The sequence below is a fragment of the Vipera berus genome, assembly GCF_964194415.1.
Source record: "Vipera berus genome assembly, chromosome: Z".
NCBI classification, from domain to species: domain Eukaryota; kingdom Metazoa; phylum Chordata; class Lepidosauria; order Squamata; family Viperidae; genus Vipera; species Vipera berus.
The window spans coordinates 50,719,939-50,735,740 of NC_138205.1; the positions used below are offsets into that span (position 1 = coordinate 50,719,939).

Consider the following 15,802-nt stretch of genomic DNA (forward strand, 5'->3'; position numbering starts at 1 on the left):
ACTGAAGAACACCCAACAAACAACCACTATTGGAAGACTTAGTGAAAGAATGGTAAACATACCAGTCTGCAGAGCAAAACATTTTTCCATCCTGCTTACTAGGAGAACCTGTTTCAAGTATAGATTTCCAATGCTTACCATTGATGTAGGTCTGTTCATGAATTGCAGTGATACTAAGCAAGCTGGCCCCCTGCTGCTCACAGCTCTTTCCAGCCTCCTGCCAAGACAGGGTGGACTGGAAGTTAAACTGATAGCAGCTATTGGTGAGTTGGTCTCTATCCCAAAATGTATCACAGTCATTGCCTACGAGGACAGGACAAAAAAGAAGTTACTTCAAGTTAACACAATAAGTCCTCACCTTAGTTAGCAAATAGATTCAAACCAGTTATAGATTCATTCTACAGCTTTTTAAGTTGTGTGGCCAGGCTTGCCTAGGGAATAATCATGTGAATAAAGAAGAGGATGCAAGGTGGATTCAGAAGACACAATGCAATCTAGTTTTCATAAAGATTGCAGTAACTGCATAGAAGGATACAATTCTTGAATGCTGAATTTTATATTAAGCTTTCATTGTTATCATAAGACATATAGGTAGTCCTTGCTTAACAACCCTAATTTGTCCCAGAACTTCTGTCACTAAGCAAAGGGGTGATTGGGGAAAACTTCATGGGCCTGCACTGCTTAGGAACTGTTTTGGTAATCCTGGAAGGAGGGGGATGGGCAGTGAAGCAGAAGGGCAGCAGAGAGGCAGGGGTGGCAGAGTGCAAGGCAGCCAAAAGGGCAGGGACAGGAGGGAGATTGATGGATGACAGGAGTTGTATACTGTGATCATAAATGTATTCTGCCAAGTGCCCAAATTTTGATCATGTGATGGCAGAAATGCTGCAATGGTTGTAACTGTGAGGACTGGTAATTTAATTACCATTTGTTCAGTGTTGTCATGATTCAGAACAGTTGCTGAACAAATGGTCATTAAGTAAGGACTACAATAAGAGTTCAGTTGGAATAGTGATTAAAAAGTAAGTCTGTAACCAATCTTCACATTTATCACCTTGGCAAGTCTGTAAACCAATGGAAAATTGAAATAAGATTGTAAGCACAGTTGCAGTTTCATTCAGTGGCTGCTTCGATTAGCAACCAAGTTTCCATTTCCAATTGCAATAATAAATAACAATTATAGGTAGCCCTTGACTTACAATCATTCACTTAGTGACCATTCAATGTTACAATAGCACTGAAAAAAGTGACTTATGACTGGTTTTCACACTTACCACCTTTACAGCATCTGCATGTGATCAAAATTTGGGCATGTATGTATGACAGTTGCAGTATCTCAGATCACGTGATAACCATTTGTAACCTTCCATGCTGGTTTCTGACAAAATAATGAAGGAAGCCAGATTTCCTTAACAACTGCATGGTTCACTTAACAACTGTCTTGTTTTAGCAATGGAAATTTGGGGCTAAACTGTGGTCATATGTTTACCTGTATATACTTATGCATTTATATACACATCCTGTGTATATATAAATACCACTTTTCTACGTGTTCCATGACAAAAGTACTTAAACTCTGACCGTACCGCTAAATCTGTATCAAGTGTATTTCATTGTTCTAGTTATTAAGGGGAAGGATCAGACATATAATGCAGGAAAAGAAAGCAAGTGCTAGAGAAAAATGCACACATATAATCTGAACTTAGTTACAAAGTAGCAATTAAAGGCAGGAAGTATAGGAAAATAATATAGGTAGTTGACAGGAGGGTGAAAGGAAAGAGTAATATGAAGAGCCAGAAAAAATCTATAAACATTTTTAGTAGCAGAATTATTCAAGAAATCATAGCCCTAAGTCTTAGGAGCTTAGCCGTGAAAAAGAGAAACAATAAAATCTCTTGTAGAATCTAGCAAAAAAAAAAGAACCCATTTAACTCAACTGCACATAGTCACCACTTTTTTTTATGAAAGAATTAGCCTAGGGAGTCATATGCCCACAATTCTGTACAACCGGAAGCAGCTTACTCTTAATGGGGCAGAATCCCCATCTCTCATCTTTGCCATAATCCTGTGTGGTGGCACACCAGAGATGACCATCTCCACGTCCCATATTTGTACAATCATGAAACCACTGATTATCGTACTTGAAGGGGATGGTGCAGGGCTTTCCATGAGAGTTGCCTTGAATAGTGTAAATTTCTGGAAAAGAGAGGAACACTATAGCTCATATTTGTCCTCTGCTAGAAAAAGAAGATGTTTATAATTTTGAACAAAAGATTTGGTAACCAACACTTTGTGATTCAGCTTAACATTCTATTATTCATTTATGGATAGCTATAATATAATCTTATCCAAATTTGTTTTGCTTATTCATTTTTTTATATTGCAAAATCAGTTTTAAAATTCTGCATTAGGATTGCCCAAAGTAAATCCAAGCTAAATAAATCTGCATTTATACATTTGTTTTCGAAAACATTTAGACCAGTGAATTTGCAATGTTCCTGGTTCATGTTTTGGTGTCAGAGACTTCATGAAGTGTTGTCAAATCTTCTATTTATCTTAAGAGAAACTTTATTTTACTGTTCTAATAGAAGCTATACATCTTGGCATTGTCAAATAACTATTTCTGTGCAACTGTAGAACTATAAATATGCACAAAGGTCTGCTAACAAAGTTTTGATCCTTACTAAATTACTCAGAGATCCCACCATTCAGATAAATTAGTAGCATTCAGATCATTTGAAATCAAACTATTCATTGAATATTCGATTTAGAACATTCTCAAATACTTTGGCCACCTAATGAGAAGGAAGGACTCACTGGAGAAGAGCCTAATGCTGGGAAAGATTGAGGGCAATAGAAGAAGGGGACGACAGAGAATGAGGTGGCTGGATGGAGTCACTGAAGCAGTAGGAGTGAGCTTAAATGGACTCCAGAAGATGGTAGAGGACAGGAAGGCCTGGAGGAACATTGTCCATAGGGTTGCGATGGGTCAGACACGACTTTGCAGCTAACAACAACAATTTAGACTGAATTTAGTATAATAGCTGAGCCTGGATTCAAATCAGAGCAGAAACCACTACTTCATCATGCAGTTGTTTCTCATACAAGCTGAAACCCATTTTTGAAAGGTAAGAGATATTCAGAATGAATGGTGGTTGATGGCTTTGGAATTCATCCATCCTTTGAAAAAATGGAAATCTAAATTGTAGTAAAAATCTTGAAATAGCAGATTGAATCTTTATATGTACTTTGGAAAACAGTAAAATTTTCTAATACTATTGTACAATTTATTTATTCAGGTTGATTTGGGGACAATAGATGAAACCTATGAAATGAACAGTAGGAATCTTAGTGTATCTGTGGTACACTATCAAAATTAGAATATAACAAGGTAGCCAATATTTTTAAAGTATTATTTCAGCATATTTATAATATGATTGATAGCATTTTTGAACAAAGATTCTTAATTTAATTCAAATTACTTTTGAAGAGAATAGTTTGAATTTATGATGAATTCTCCTTTCATTTCAGTTTGGGGGAAAAATGAAAACAGGAAAGCGATTGTATTTTTTTGTTTTTGGTTTTCTTCTTTCCATCTATGATCAGAGAAATGGCAATTTTTCTATATTGGCTTTCTAAGGTTTATAATGAACTATCAACAAATATTGCTCATAATTAGATAACTAATGTGAATAGGACCAAGGCGGACCGAAAGAAACTTTCCTCATGTAAGAATTTGCTATATAAACTAATAATATGTTGTTAAAACAACCAATACAGATTACCTTTACTAAAAAAATTAAGTAGGAGATTATCATACAAGTCAGATAGTGGGGTTTGGCTGCCTATAAATCCTACAGACATTACTAAACTGCAATTCCCAATAACTCTAGCCTGCAGGGCTAAAATTAAGGGATTTGGGGAACATCCAGAAGCCCAGAAATTACTCTTTAATCGCTATAGGAATGATCTGATAATGCTTGGACAATCAAAGTTTAATGCTGCCTATTACCATCTTGCTCTACTTTCAAGATGCAAAGGCAGCTAACTGGTTGGCTACTGGAAGGAAAAATGCCAAATTACATAACTTGAACTCATAAGATGTACTACTATTAGCCTGTAATTATGAGAGTCAATGATATCTGTTAATATTTTTTGCTAATAATTTTAATAAAAACATCTGAAAAATATTAAATTTAGATAGTGCAGAATAAAATTTTAATTATGATATTTGCAATGATAAGAAACAACAACATTAATTTTCAGTCTCCTTATGTGGGTTTTACCAGAGTATGGCCTAGAGCACAAATCTTCATCATGGCCATAGATCTTCCATTGGCCTCCACGAGCCTGGTCACCTCTCTCAGCTGGTGTCAGCGACCAGTTCCCCAACCTCGAGCTCAAATACTGGGAAAGCTGGTCCCCTAGACTCCGACAATTCCAACGCATGTTGACAGATTCACGGTCACATTCATAAGTGGCCAATGCATGGGTGGTGGCACTGCTGTTTGCAGACTTCCAGGAGACTCCCAAGCACTGCATGTTTCCGATGTTGAAAAGTCGATTCCTGGAAACCCATTTCCACTTCTGAGTATGAAGACTTGCATTACAGATCTTAGAAATTTTCACCAAAGACTCCTTTGTTTCCAAGCAGCTCTGCAGACCACTGTTATAGATGAGAAATATCCCAGAGTCTGAGAAAATAAAAATAAACAACAAATATTATTATAGCTACTGAAGGTTCAAATACAGAAGGCCATTCATTATCAATTAATTACCTGACACATATCCCAAAATACCTCCCAAATGAAGCTATCTAAATTTGGCTTTGGCATTGAGTCAAAAGCAGACAATAAATATGGCAAGAAACTGTTAGTAAATAAATATTGAGCGGGAAAAAGATTCAGACTTAAAATGTGTATGAGATGCCAAAGAGAGAGCTGGCCTTTGGATCTTCCAAATCCAAAACTATATCATAAAGCAAACTGCCTAGCATAGATAACAGAATGGATAAAATCCCTGATTTTATTTTGGAAAGGGCTGGTTTAGGACTTCAGAGATGCTTATGGTACAGTCACAAAGGAGGGTAAAAACATAAAAGGACATATTATCAAATTAAGTTTGATAAACTTAAGGAATATGGTTAGTCCTCAACTTATGACCACAATTGAGCCTAAAATTTATGTTGCTGTTTGTTAAGTGAGTTTTGCCCCATTTTACGACCTTTCTTGCCACAGTTGTTAAGTGAATCACTGCAGTTATTAATTTAGTAACACAGTTGTTAAGTGAATCTGGCTTTCCCATTGACTTTGCTTGTCAGAAGGTCGCAAAAGGTGTGACCCTGGGACACTGCAACCATCATAAATGTGAATCAGTTGCTGAGTGCCTGAATTTTGATCACATGACCATGGGGATGCTGCAATGGTCATAAATGTGAAAAATGGTCATAAATCACTTTTTCAGTGCCTTTGTAACCTTGAACAGTCATTAAATGAACTGTTTTAAGTCAAGGACTATCTGTACTACAAAGGGAATACAATAATAACCCAACAATTTCACCCCTCGCATCTTTCAAAAACTTTGCATGTTGGAGATTCAACAAGCAAATAAAAAAACAGCAAGAACTATTTAGTGAAAGCTGGGATATATCATGGTTGATGTATTTACAAATAGCCAAAAAGATAAAATCAGATCTCAAAAAGGAAACAGGGATATTAAGGGGAAAAATGTGAAATTCATACAAAATCAGCAATATCAATTAGGACAGGCCTTTTCAACCAGTGGTATGGGTACCACCTGTGGTACATTGGCACCTGGCAGGTGGTACGTGATCGTCCTAGAAAAGTGGTAGTGGGCGAGTGGAATGAGCTGAACCGGTGCCATTGTAACTTTGAACAGTCACTAAGAGAACTGTTGTAAGTCAAGGACTACCTGTACTTCATCACTGTTTTCCTTTTTTTTTTTTGGTCAAGTTTTTGACACCTTGCTAGGCGACTGGTGGTACTCGGATGTTGCCATATCCTAAAAGTGGTACAATGGGTGAAAAAGTTGAAAAGCCCTGGCCTATCTATCTGCTGATTTTCTTGGCTATGGCGGTTACTTGCTGATTTATAATTTCCAATTTTTCCTTGATCTTCCTTGTCTGTAGGGCTGATTCCAAAGAAGGCAGAAGAGGAGAGGTCCCAGGTCTTATGGAGCGAAGGAACTGGATGAGGCTGTCGGCAGGCCCAGAGGAAGAGAGAGAGGCTTTTGGAGGAGTTGGTGGCAGTGAAAAGAAGCAAGGCCTCTTTAAGGAAAAGGTGAATGTTATATATTGATTGTTAAACTGTTTATTCTCCTCACACATTCGTGAGGAAGAACACGGCAGCCCGATGACAGCTGTCAAAAGGGCTGCCGCCTCTCATCCACGCAGGCGCAGTGAAGCGGCTGACTTTGACAGCTGTGAAGCTGCCGCGCATGCGCAGCTCACTGACAGCTGTCAAAGTTGCCTGGGCCGCGCATGCGCAGAGCAACCGGAGCTGTCAGAAGTTGCCAGCTGGCCGGAGCAACAGCCTGTTGACAGCTCGCGGCTGCTGCAGCTGACCACACCTGATTGGCTGCCGCCACGCGGTGGGAGAACACCACCTGCTGATTGGTTTAACGTTTACAGAGTTAGAGTATAAATAAGAGGGAATCCCGGCGGTGCCTCACCCGGGACACGATCCCAAAATAAATCGTTTTAAACTGTGCCTGCTGTCTCCTGGTCTTCCCTCGACTACAAAACACCTGGCGACGAGGATGGGATACGGGTCTGCTTAATAGAGCTGAAGTCACTGAGCTGAAGCCACGAACTGAAGGAGGGAAGCCGTCCCACCAGCCGACTGCTGAAGTCACTTGCTGGCTAGGGAGAGCCCTCCACCCACTCAACCCACAAGCAGACCCGTGGACCGGACAGCATGGCCACTCTCGGGCACATCAGGGAATTCGACGTTTCCGAGCCAGAAGGCTGGGAATCGCATCTTGGGCAGGTTGAGGGGTACCTCCTCGTCAACAAAATCTTCGAAGACCGCCCCAGGGCCGCAGCGCTTCTTTGCCTCAGCGGGCCAGCGGTCTATGACGTCGCCGTAGGGCTCTGTAGCCCAGACCCCGTGGCCGCCATGCCCTACGCAGAGCTAGTCGACTGCCTCAACCGGCACTTCACGCCAAGACAGTCTGAACTTTATTGGCGGCTGAATTTCGCCCGCCAATTACAACGACCGGGCGAGTCAGCCAAGTCCTTTATCGCTACGGTCCGCCAGGCAGCCCACCGCTGTCGCTTCCCCGACCTTGAAGACCGCATCAGGGACCAGGTCATCGCCGGTCTGCGGAACGAAAAGTTTCAAAAGAAGATCGTCACCAAGCCCACAATGGACCTTGCCGAGTTGACACTCGAAATCATGGCCTATGAAGACTGCCACAGGGAAGACACGGCCCCATCAGGGAACTCCTTCAGCGGGTCAGTCCACCAAGACTACCCCAGAAACCCCGACCTCGGAGCACCTGAGGAGAAATCCAAAGTGGACACCATCCGTCCGAGACCTGGCAAACCCCAAGCTCACCGAGAAAGCGACAGAAGACCGGACAGACCAGTTGGGGGCACAAAAAACCTCCCCACCATCCGCACCAAATGTGCCAGCTGCAGCGGAAATCACGCCAGAGCCTCTTGCAAATTTCACAACGCCAAGAGCCACGGATGCGGCAAAACCGGCCACATCCGCTCGGCCTGTCGCAGCACGAACCGTGAGACCCTCAACGATCTGGAAGTCGCCCCTGAAGGTAGGACACCCCCCCTAAATTGCCCAGGGAAACCCCAAGGTCATCTATCTTGACCATCAGTACGGACCAGGGGCCCTCATTCACCAACTACATCAGGCCAAAAGTAAAAACCCAAATTTGAATACAGGGAGTCCCTTGCGAGATGGAGGTGGACTCAGGGTCCTCAGTCTCCATCTTATCCTGGGACACACTGCAAGGAATAGCGCGTCAATGCAGACGCCGTTTCCCTCTTAGCCCCTCAAAAAAATTTTTAGCTGACTTCCAAGGCGGCCCGATCAAACTTAAAGGGGAAACCAAACTTATGGTCGACTACAAGCAATTTCACGGCGAACTCACAGCCCAAATTGCAGTAGGGAGGCGAGCTAGCCTCATCGGCCTCAATTGGTTTGAAGCTCTGGGCATAAAAATCATTAGAATTAACCAATCTCAGTCCCGTCAATTAGAAGCTGTCTGCCACCAGTACGCAGACGTGTTTGACGGGACCCTGGGGAAGTACAACGGTCCTCCCATAGACTTAAAGCTGAACCCGGAGATCCTGCCTGTCAGGATTAAGGCAAGGAGGGTTCCCTTCGCCCTCAAGTCTAAAATTGAAGCTGAACTTGATAGGCTAGTTAGCCTCGGAGTGCTAGAACCCACAGAAGGGGGCACTTGGGAGACCCCCATAGTTATCCCAGTTAAGCCCAATGGGGAAGTCCGCCTCTGTGCGGACTATAAGGCCACCCTGAACCGCGCATTAAACCCCCACGCCTATCCAGTCCCAGCTGTCAAGGATGTCCTCTCAGCCATCCAGTCGGGCACCATTTTTGCCAAGCTCGACTTGGCTCACGCCTTTTTACAATTACCAGTCTCAGAAAAGACAGCTGACGCCCAGACCATCATCACCCACCGCGGGGCGTTCAGGGTTACAAAACAGTGAGTCAGGATCAGAAAAAGGAAAGTAAGCGAGGTTGTCGTGCAAGAATACAAGCTATTTTGAGGGCTAATTCACATGGAGCTCTGTTTCCATCTGTTCTGTTTGCCATTGCTTGCTCCCTAGAGACTAAAATGGACGATCTGAAACTTGAGCTGGCTGCGAACAAGGAGTGTATATTGGAGGTGGTGACCCTTTGAGAGCTGTATTCAACGAAATTTCATTTTGATGTATGCCAATTGGTGTACATTCAAAGTGACAATAGTTGTTGTTATTATTATTATTATTAATTTCTTGATTGGGCGTTGTATGCTGTTCTTGTTCTACAGCTTTTCATTTGTTCTAACTTGCTTGCATCTGATCTCAGGATGCTGATCTTATTTTCTAACCTGACTTCCATTTTGGATTTTTTTTTTCTTGTTTGTTGATTTTGCATCCTAGAGCTTCAGTTATAACTGCTGCTGTGCAGTTAGTTAGTTAGTTTTGTCAGTTAGTTTTTTGAACTGGTGCTTATATTTCATATTATTGTACTGGCATCTTTTAATATCTGTACTAGCTATGTTTTTTTTATAACATGATTCAATGCAGGCAACAGTATTCTGTTGTTTTTGTGCTGTTCTAGATGCTCAATAATTCTTCATTTCAGTGCCTCTTGTTTTTCACTTAGAGGAATTTTTTTTTAACCGAAAGTATAGGACAGGGGTGTCAAACTGCTGGCCCGTGGGCCGGATGCATCATCCAGAAGCCGCGCCCACCCCATTGCCGGCAATGGCAAAACTGTCCCAATACGTTACATGATGTCACCTGATGTCGCAAGTTTGACATGTCTGGTATAGGAGATGGTGCCTGGTTTAGGAATGAAAATGGTTCAGTAGCAATGCTGGCTTCCTCTGTTACTGACTCTCTGATTTCTCTCTACTATCTAAGCTACTTCTGGCTTTGATTTTGCTCTTGCAGAAATTCCTACACGCAGCATGGCCCATGTTGCCTCAGGCAATGACTGATCTGGTATAGTTTTCTTTAACTTATGTCTCATATTGTTTATGTGAGAGACGCTCTTCACTTGACTTCTCCAGAATTATTAAACTTATGGCATAGTTCTCATCTTCCTCAGGGCCCCACAATCATATCAAAGTAAAGCCTCATTGGAGGTTACTATTAATATTGTGGTTAGTTGCACAGTCATCCAGAAGTTTAAACTAGATTTGGCATTGTTATCCACCTATCAAGTCCTAGAACCTGGAATCAGCAGATAGTTTATTTATTTATTTATTTATTTGATTTGTATACCGCCCTTCTCCCTAAGGACTCAGTTGTTTGATGGTATTAAAGATATTGTCACAGGATGTAAGTTGTTCCAAATAAAGCTGCCTTTTGCAATTGACTGATGGTGGTGACTTTATCAATACTTTTGGTATTCAAGTGGTGCTCCAATTGTTTTGGGATTGCACCCTAAGTACCTATTACTACTGGTATTATCTTTACTTCCTTTTGCCAGTTGTTTTATTTCTGTTTGTAGATCTTTGTATTTTGTGATTTTCTCCAGTTTGTTTTCTTTTCTTCTGCAATCTCCAGGAACTACATCTACTATTCAGACATTTTTCTCTTTTTCAATAACAATTGTTAAATCTGGGGAGTTATATGATAGGAGTTTGTTTGAATGTTAAGGATCCAGAGCACATTACTTCTTCATTTTCTATTACTCCCACCAGGCGAGTAATAGAAGTAATAATTCTTTTACTTCTGTTCCATTAACCCTGCTATTGCCACATCAATTATCTACATTTTCTTCTTTTCAAAGGCAGTTATATCTGGTGTTTTATGAACCCAGACTTTATCGGTCTGTACTCAGAAATCCTGCAATATTTTAATCTGCTCATTTTCGACTATGGATAGTCCTCATTTAATGATTGGTCACTTAGCAACCAAAGTTGTGACAAACCGCTCAGAGCTACTTAACAACCCATTTTTGAAGTTTCAATGGCCACATAATCCCCCCCCCATAGTCACATGATCACATTTTGAACATTTCGCAACTGGCCCACATTTACAGCTTTTGCAACATACCATGACTATGATTTCTAATGTTTTTTGCCTATTTCTGGCGTTTACTTCTAGTTTCCAGCAAAAAACAGAAACAGACTGCCACATTCACTTAATGACCACTGCAAAAAAGATCGTAAAATTGGGAAGTCACATGATTTACTACCATAATTTTGGGCTTAATTATAGTCATAAGTCAAGGAATATCTATACTTTTTCAACCCTGTGTTCCCAACAATTTTTCCTTACTGATATATAATAATTTTTGCAGCGGTTCCACTGAATTGTTTTGGCAACATTATTTTTAATCAATTAACAAGAACTTTCACAAGTTGAGCTAATAATCTACTGTTTCTCCTGATTCTTTGCACAATCTGCATTTTTGATCATTTGATGATTTTGCAGATCTGGTCTTGATTGCATTAGTTTGCTCTTGTGCAGCCAAAATCAAGCTTTCATATTTTTTTTAAGTTGTAAGTCATTGCCATGTTTTATCTTTATTCTTTTTCTCTTCAAATTTCTGTAGAAATTGACCATGTAATTTTTCTTGTTACATTCTCTGTGTTTTTATTATATTACATTACAATGATCACTTTTCACTTCCTGTAAATGTAGTAAATTCCAATTTTTGTCTTATATCAATGCTTGCTTATATTTGCTATTATGTATTATCATTGGTCACACAGTGGTTATTATTTTTTTCCTCCTTTTTAGGTATTTTGACTTTTGTTAAAATTTGCTTCATCTATCTCTTACATTATTTTCCTTTAAAAGGTAAAGGTAAAGGTTCCCCCGCACATGCGTGCTAGTCATTTCTGACTCTAGGGGCTGGTGCTCATCTCCGTTTCAAAGCCAAAGAGCCAGCGCTTGTCAGAGGACGTCTCCGTGGTCATGTGGCCAGCATGACTAGATGACAAAGGCGCACGGAATGCTGTTACCTTCCCACCACAGTGGTTCCTATTTTTTTACTTGCATTTTTACGTGCTTTCGAATTGCTAGGTTAGCAGAAGCTGGGATGAGAAACAGGTGCTCACTCTGTTATGCAGCACTCGGGATTTGACCCGCCAAACTGCCAACCTGATCGACAAGGTAAAGGTAAAGGTTCCCCCGCACATGCGTGCTAGTCGTTTTCGACTCTAGGGGCCGGTGCTCATCTCCGTTTCAAAGCCGAAGAGCCAGCACTTGTCCAAGGACGTCTCCGTGGTCATGTGGCCAGCATGACTAGACGCCAAAGGTGCACGGAGCACTGTTACCTTCCCACCGTAGTGGTCCCTACTTTTCTACTTGCATTTTTATGTGCTTTCGAACTGCTAGGTTGGCAGAAGCTGGGACGAGTAACAGGTGCTCACTCTGTTACGCGGCACTCGGGATTCGACCCACCAAACTGCCAACCTTCTGATCGACAGGCTCAGCGTCCTAACCCACTGAGTCACTGCGTCCCTTTATCAATATGTAAACAACTTTATCAATATGTAAATACCTCATGGAAGACAATATGTCAGGCACAAGTACCAGGAATAGGGGTTGAGTTCAAAGCACTCAGAGTTTAGTACATGTTACCTATACACAAGAATTTCAAACTGATGATGTATTTGACCCCACCTTCAGAGTCTGCCTGGTCATTGCCTACACAATATATATATAGCATACAATTGAATTATAGGATCTTTGGTGTTCTCTGACTTTAGCTGTTTGCAGACATTTCATTACCCAACTAGATAATATCATCAGTCTTACTGTATATGGAGTCTTCTCTGTATTTGTATTCAGTAGTTTGCTGTACCAGTTTTGGTCTGTGTGATTTTCTCCTTAGTAGTTTATTGATTGTATTCTGCTATATTGTTTGTTTGATGTTAATTCATACTTTTAAGGTGTTAGCTGCCGGAGAAGATGTGTTATATTTTTTTTGTTTCCTTCATAGTTTTTAACTGTCTCTTTTGTATGTAAATATGGTTTATCTCTATGTGGATAAACATATTCATGTATTTAGATAAACATATTCAAACTATCCATTTTGTTATGAATGCAGTGTTTATTTTTTTATGTTATACTTAACTCTGGATGAAAAGACAAATAATCTTATGTGTATAATATTGATATCCTAAAAGACTTAGGAAACTTGAGACCAATCAGCCTAACATCAATACCTGGGAAGATACTGGAAAAACAGATCTACGAACATTTAGGAACAAATAAAGTTATAATTAGAAACCAACATGGGTTTGTTAAAAGCAGATCATGTCAAACCAATCTTATTTCATTCTTTGACAAAGTGACTAAATTAGTAGACCAGCAACATGCTGTTGACATAGTACACTTAGAATTTAGTAAGGCATTTGACAAAGTAGACCACAACCTACTTCTTGGAAAGCTAGATAAATGTGGGATAAACAGGATCACCACGAGATGGATTTGTAACTGGCTGACATACCATACTCAATGAATAGTTCATTTATATGGAGGGAAGCAAGTAGTGGGGCACCACAAGGCTCAGTATTCTTCAATATCTTCATAAAGGATTTAGATGGGGAAATAGAAGGGGAACTCATCAAATTTGCGGATCCAAAAAGATATTGACAGACTTGAACAATGGCCCTTATCCAACAAAATGAAATTTAATGTAGGGAAAAGCAAGGTTTTACACTTAGGCAGGAAAAACCAAAGGCACAAGAACAGATTAAGTGAAACCTGGCACAAAAAAAGTAACTGTGAGAGGGACCTTGAGTGCTAGTGGATGAACACTTAAATATGACCCAGCAATGTGTGTCAGCAGCCAAAAGAGCTAATAAAATCCTTGGTTATATAAACAGAGGCATAGAATCAAAATCACATGAAGTATTAGTACCGCTTTATAAAACCTTAGTAAGATCAAATCTGGAATACAGCATCCAGTTTTGGTCACCATATTAAAAAAAGAGGCTTTGGAACAGTGCAGAGAAGAGCAGCTAGGATGATTAAAGGCCTGGAGATTAAAACATATGAAGAACGTTTACAGTAACTGTGTATGGCTAGTTAGAGAAAAGAAGGACTTGGAGTGACATGATAGTAATATTCCAGTATTTGAGAGCTGCCAGAAAGAAAAGGGTGTCAACTTATTTTCCAAGCACCAGAAGGCAAGAAAAGAAACAATGGAAGGAAACTAATCAAGGAAAGAAACAACCTGGAATTAAGGAGAAACTTCCTAATAGTGAGAACAATTAACCAGTGGAACAGCTTGCCTTCAGAATTTGTAGGCGCTTCATCACTGGAGGTTTTTTAAGAAGAGCCTGGACAACCATTTATCTGAAACAGTATAGGGTCTTCTGCTTGAGCATGGGGTTGGACTAGAAGACCTCCAAGGTCCCTTCTAGCTCTATACTGATTGATTGATTAAACACAATACTAATATAAATTTTAGTTTTCTCTTTTTCTCTTTAATACTTTAAACATTCTAAATAATAGAATTATCATATTTGTTAATCATACCTCATAAATATTACTATATTGAAATTTACATTGAAACAATACAATGCATCAAGACTTATAACATTACAATAAAAGGGAAAAAGAAGCAGACAATAAATAAGAGTCTTTGAGGTCTTTATGTAGGAAATCCTAGATTCAACAGTCCCACATCTGTAATCAAACATTTCGGAAAGGAATGACCAAATCAGTCTGATGAGAGTAGGGACAATTAATGAGAACAATATATAATACTTTGATTGCAAATAAATATATACTCTCATAATGTTTTAATTGGTATTTTAGTTCAAATGTCCAGTGATGACTAATGCTATGATTAATGTTCTTGTCTCAAACTGGTTTTTTCCCAAGAAAATTCCTAGCAGGATTTGGCTAGTAATTTGCTTTCAGAAAAATGAGTGCTGAGACACTACCTTTTTAAAAAAAAAGTTAAGCAGTTTTAGGATCTCTTTTTTTTTAAGCAGCAAAAAGAGAAACATAAATTCCCTTTCCAAACAAAGGCAGACAGCACATTTTTAAGAAGAGTTAGTTTTCCACAACTTTCTCTATATTCTTAGTTTGTGGTTTTAGAAACTTTCAGGTCACAGTAAGCTAAGTCAGCAAAAACTGTGAGTGAGCCAAAAAAACAAACAAAAAAAGCATCAATTTTCTCTAAAAACAAAGGGCTAAAGTTGGAAAATTACAACTTGCAGAACTTAGAAAATTACAGCCCCAAACAGTTTCATGACCTTTTGCTGAACAGAAAAAAAGAAAAATAGTTATCAGTTACCTGGTTAATAAAGAGTTACTAAAAATTAAATATCTGATTAGTAAAATCTTGGATCTATTTGGAGCATGTTTCTTCTGATTATTGGATCTATTATAGTAAAATTCATGTCTTTAAGGGAGACGAAAATTTTAATAGATGAAGTGCAACAAGAGCAAGCAAGCCTCCCACATTATCCTCAGATAGACTCATTGGCTGGTTTCTTGTCTAAATTTCAGATGTAAGCTCAGAAAAATTTTAACACCATCCCCCCCTACAGTATTTTTTCAGTCCCTTCAAGTCCAAGTTACAGAAATGGGAAAAACTACACATGGACATTATTATTGCAATTATGATATATTAAATTTCAATGTATAATAATTTTACAGTTTTTATAGGGGTGACTATTTACACCAAAGAATCAAAATTAAATAACCTAGATTAAGCAAATGAGATAACAGACCCTGAACCAAGTCAGTTAAGTACAGCAGCCTGTATCAACTTGATGTGTTTCAGAAAAGTTAAAAATTGTTATTTGTTGAGGATGAAAGGAGCAGAAGAGTGCTTGCCATGCATCTGGAGGGCACTAGGCTGGCGAGGCTGCACTACAGATAAACTGTGTGCCTTTCCCTTCCTCTGTCTCCACTTCTATTTTTCTGTTTCTTCTTACTTTTAAATATTATTATTCAGTCAAGAGCAAACTTCTGGTAGCATGCCTTATTATCTAATCACCCTAACATTTTACACTGACACCTGGAAATTTGAAAATAATTATCCTCTACCCAGAAAAACAGCAGGGGGATTCTTCATTGGGGGAAAAGCTAACGTGGTAGGCACACCCACAAAAATCC

At 39.6% G+C, this 15,802-nt stretch overlaps 1 protein-coding gene across 1 annotated transcript in view; it reads right to left on the reverse strand.

Annotated features, from left to right (window-relative positions):
• The window catches only part of MRC2 (mannose receptor C-type 2), a 124,590-nt gene that overhangs the window by 92,201 nt on the left and 16,587 nt on the right, over nucleotides 1-15,802 (reverse strand). Inside the window, exons 2-4 of the mRNA XM_081345399.1 lie at nucleotides 4,284-4,691; nucleotides 2,020-2,193; nucleotides 139-303 (exon numbers count right to left, since the gene is read on the reverse strand). Of these exons, the coding sequence (XP_081201525.1) occupies nucleotides 139-303; nucleotides 2,020-2,193; nucleotides 4,284-4,691 (747 nt within the window). The remainder of the gene's footprint in view (nucleotides 1-138; nucleotides 304-2,019; nucleotides 2,194-4,283; nucleotides 4,692-15,802) is intronic.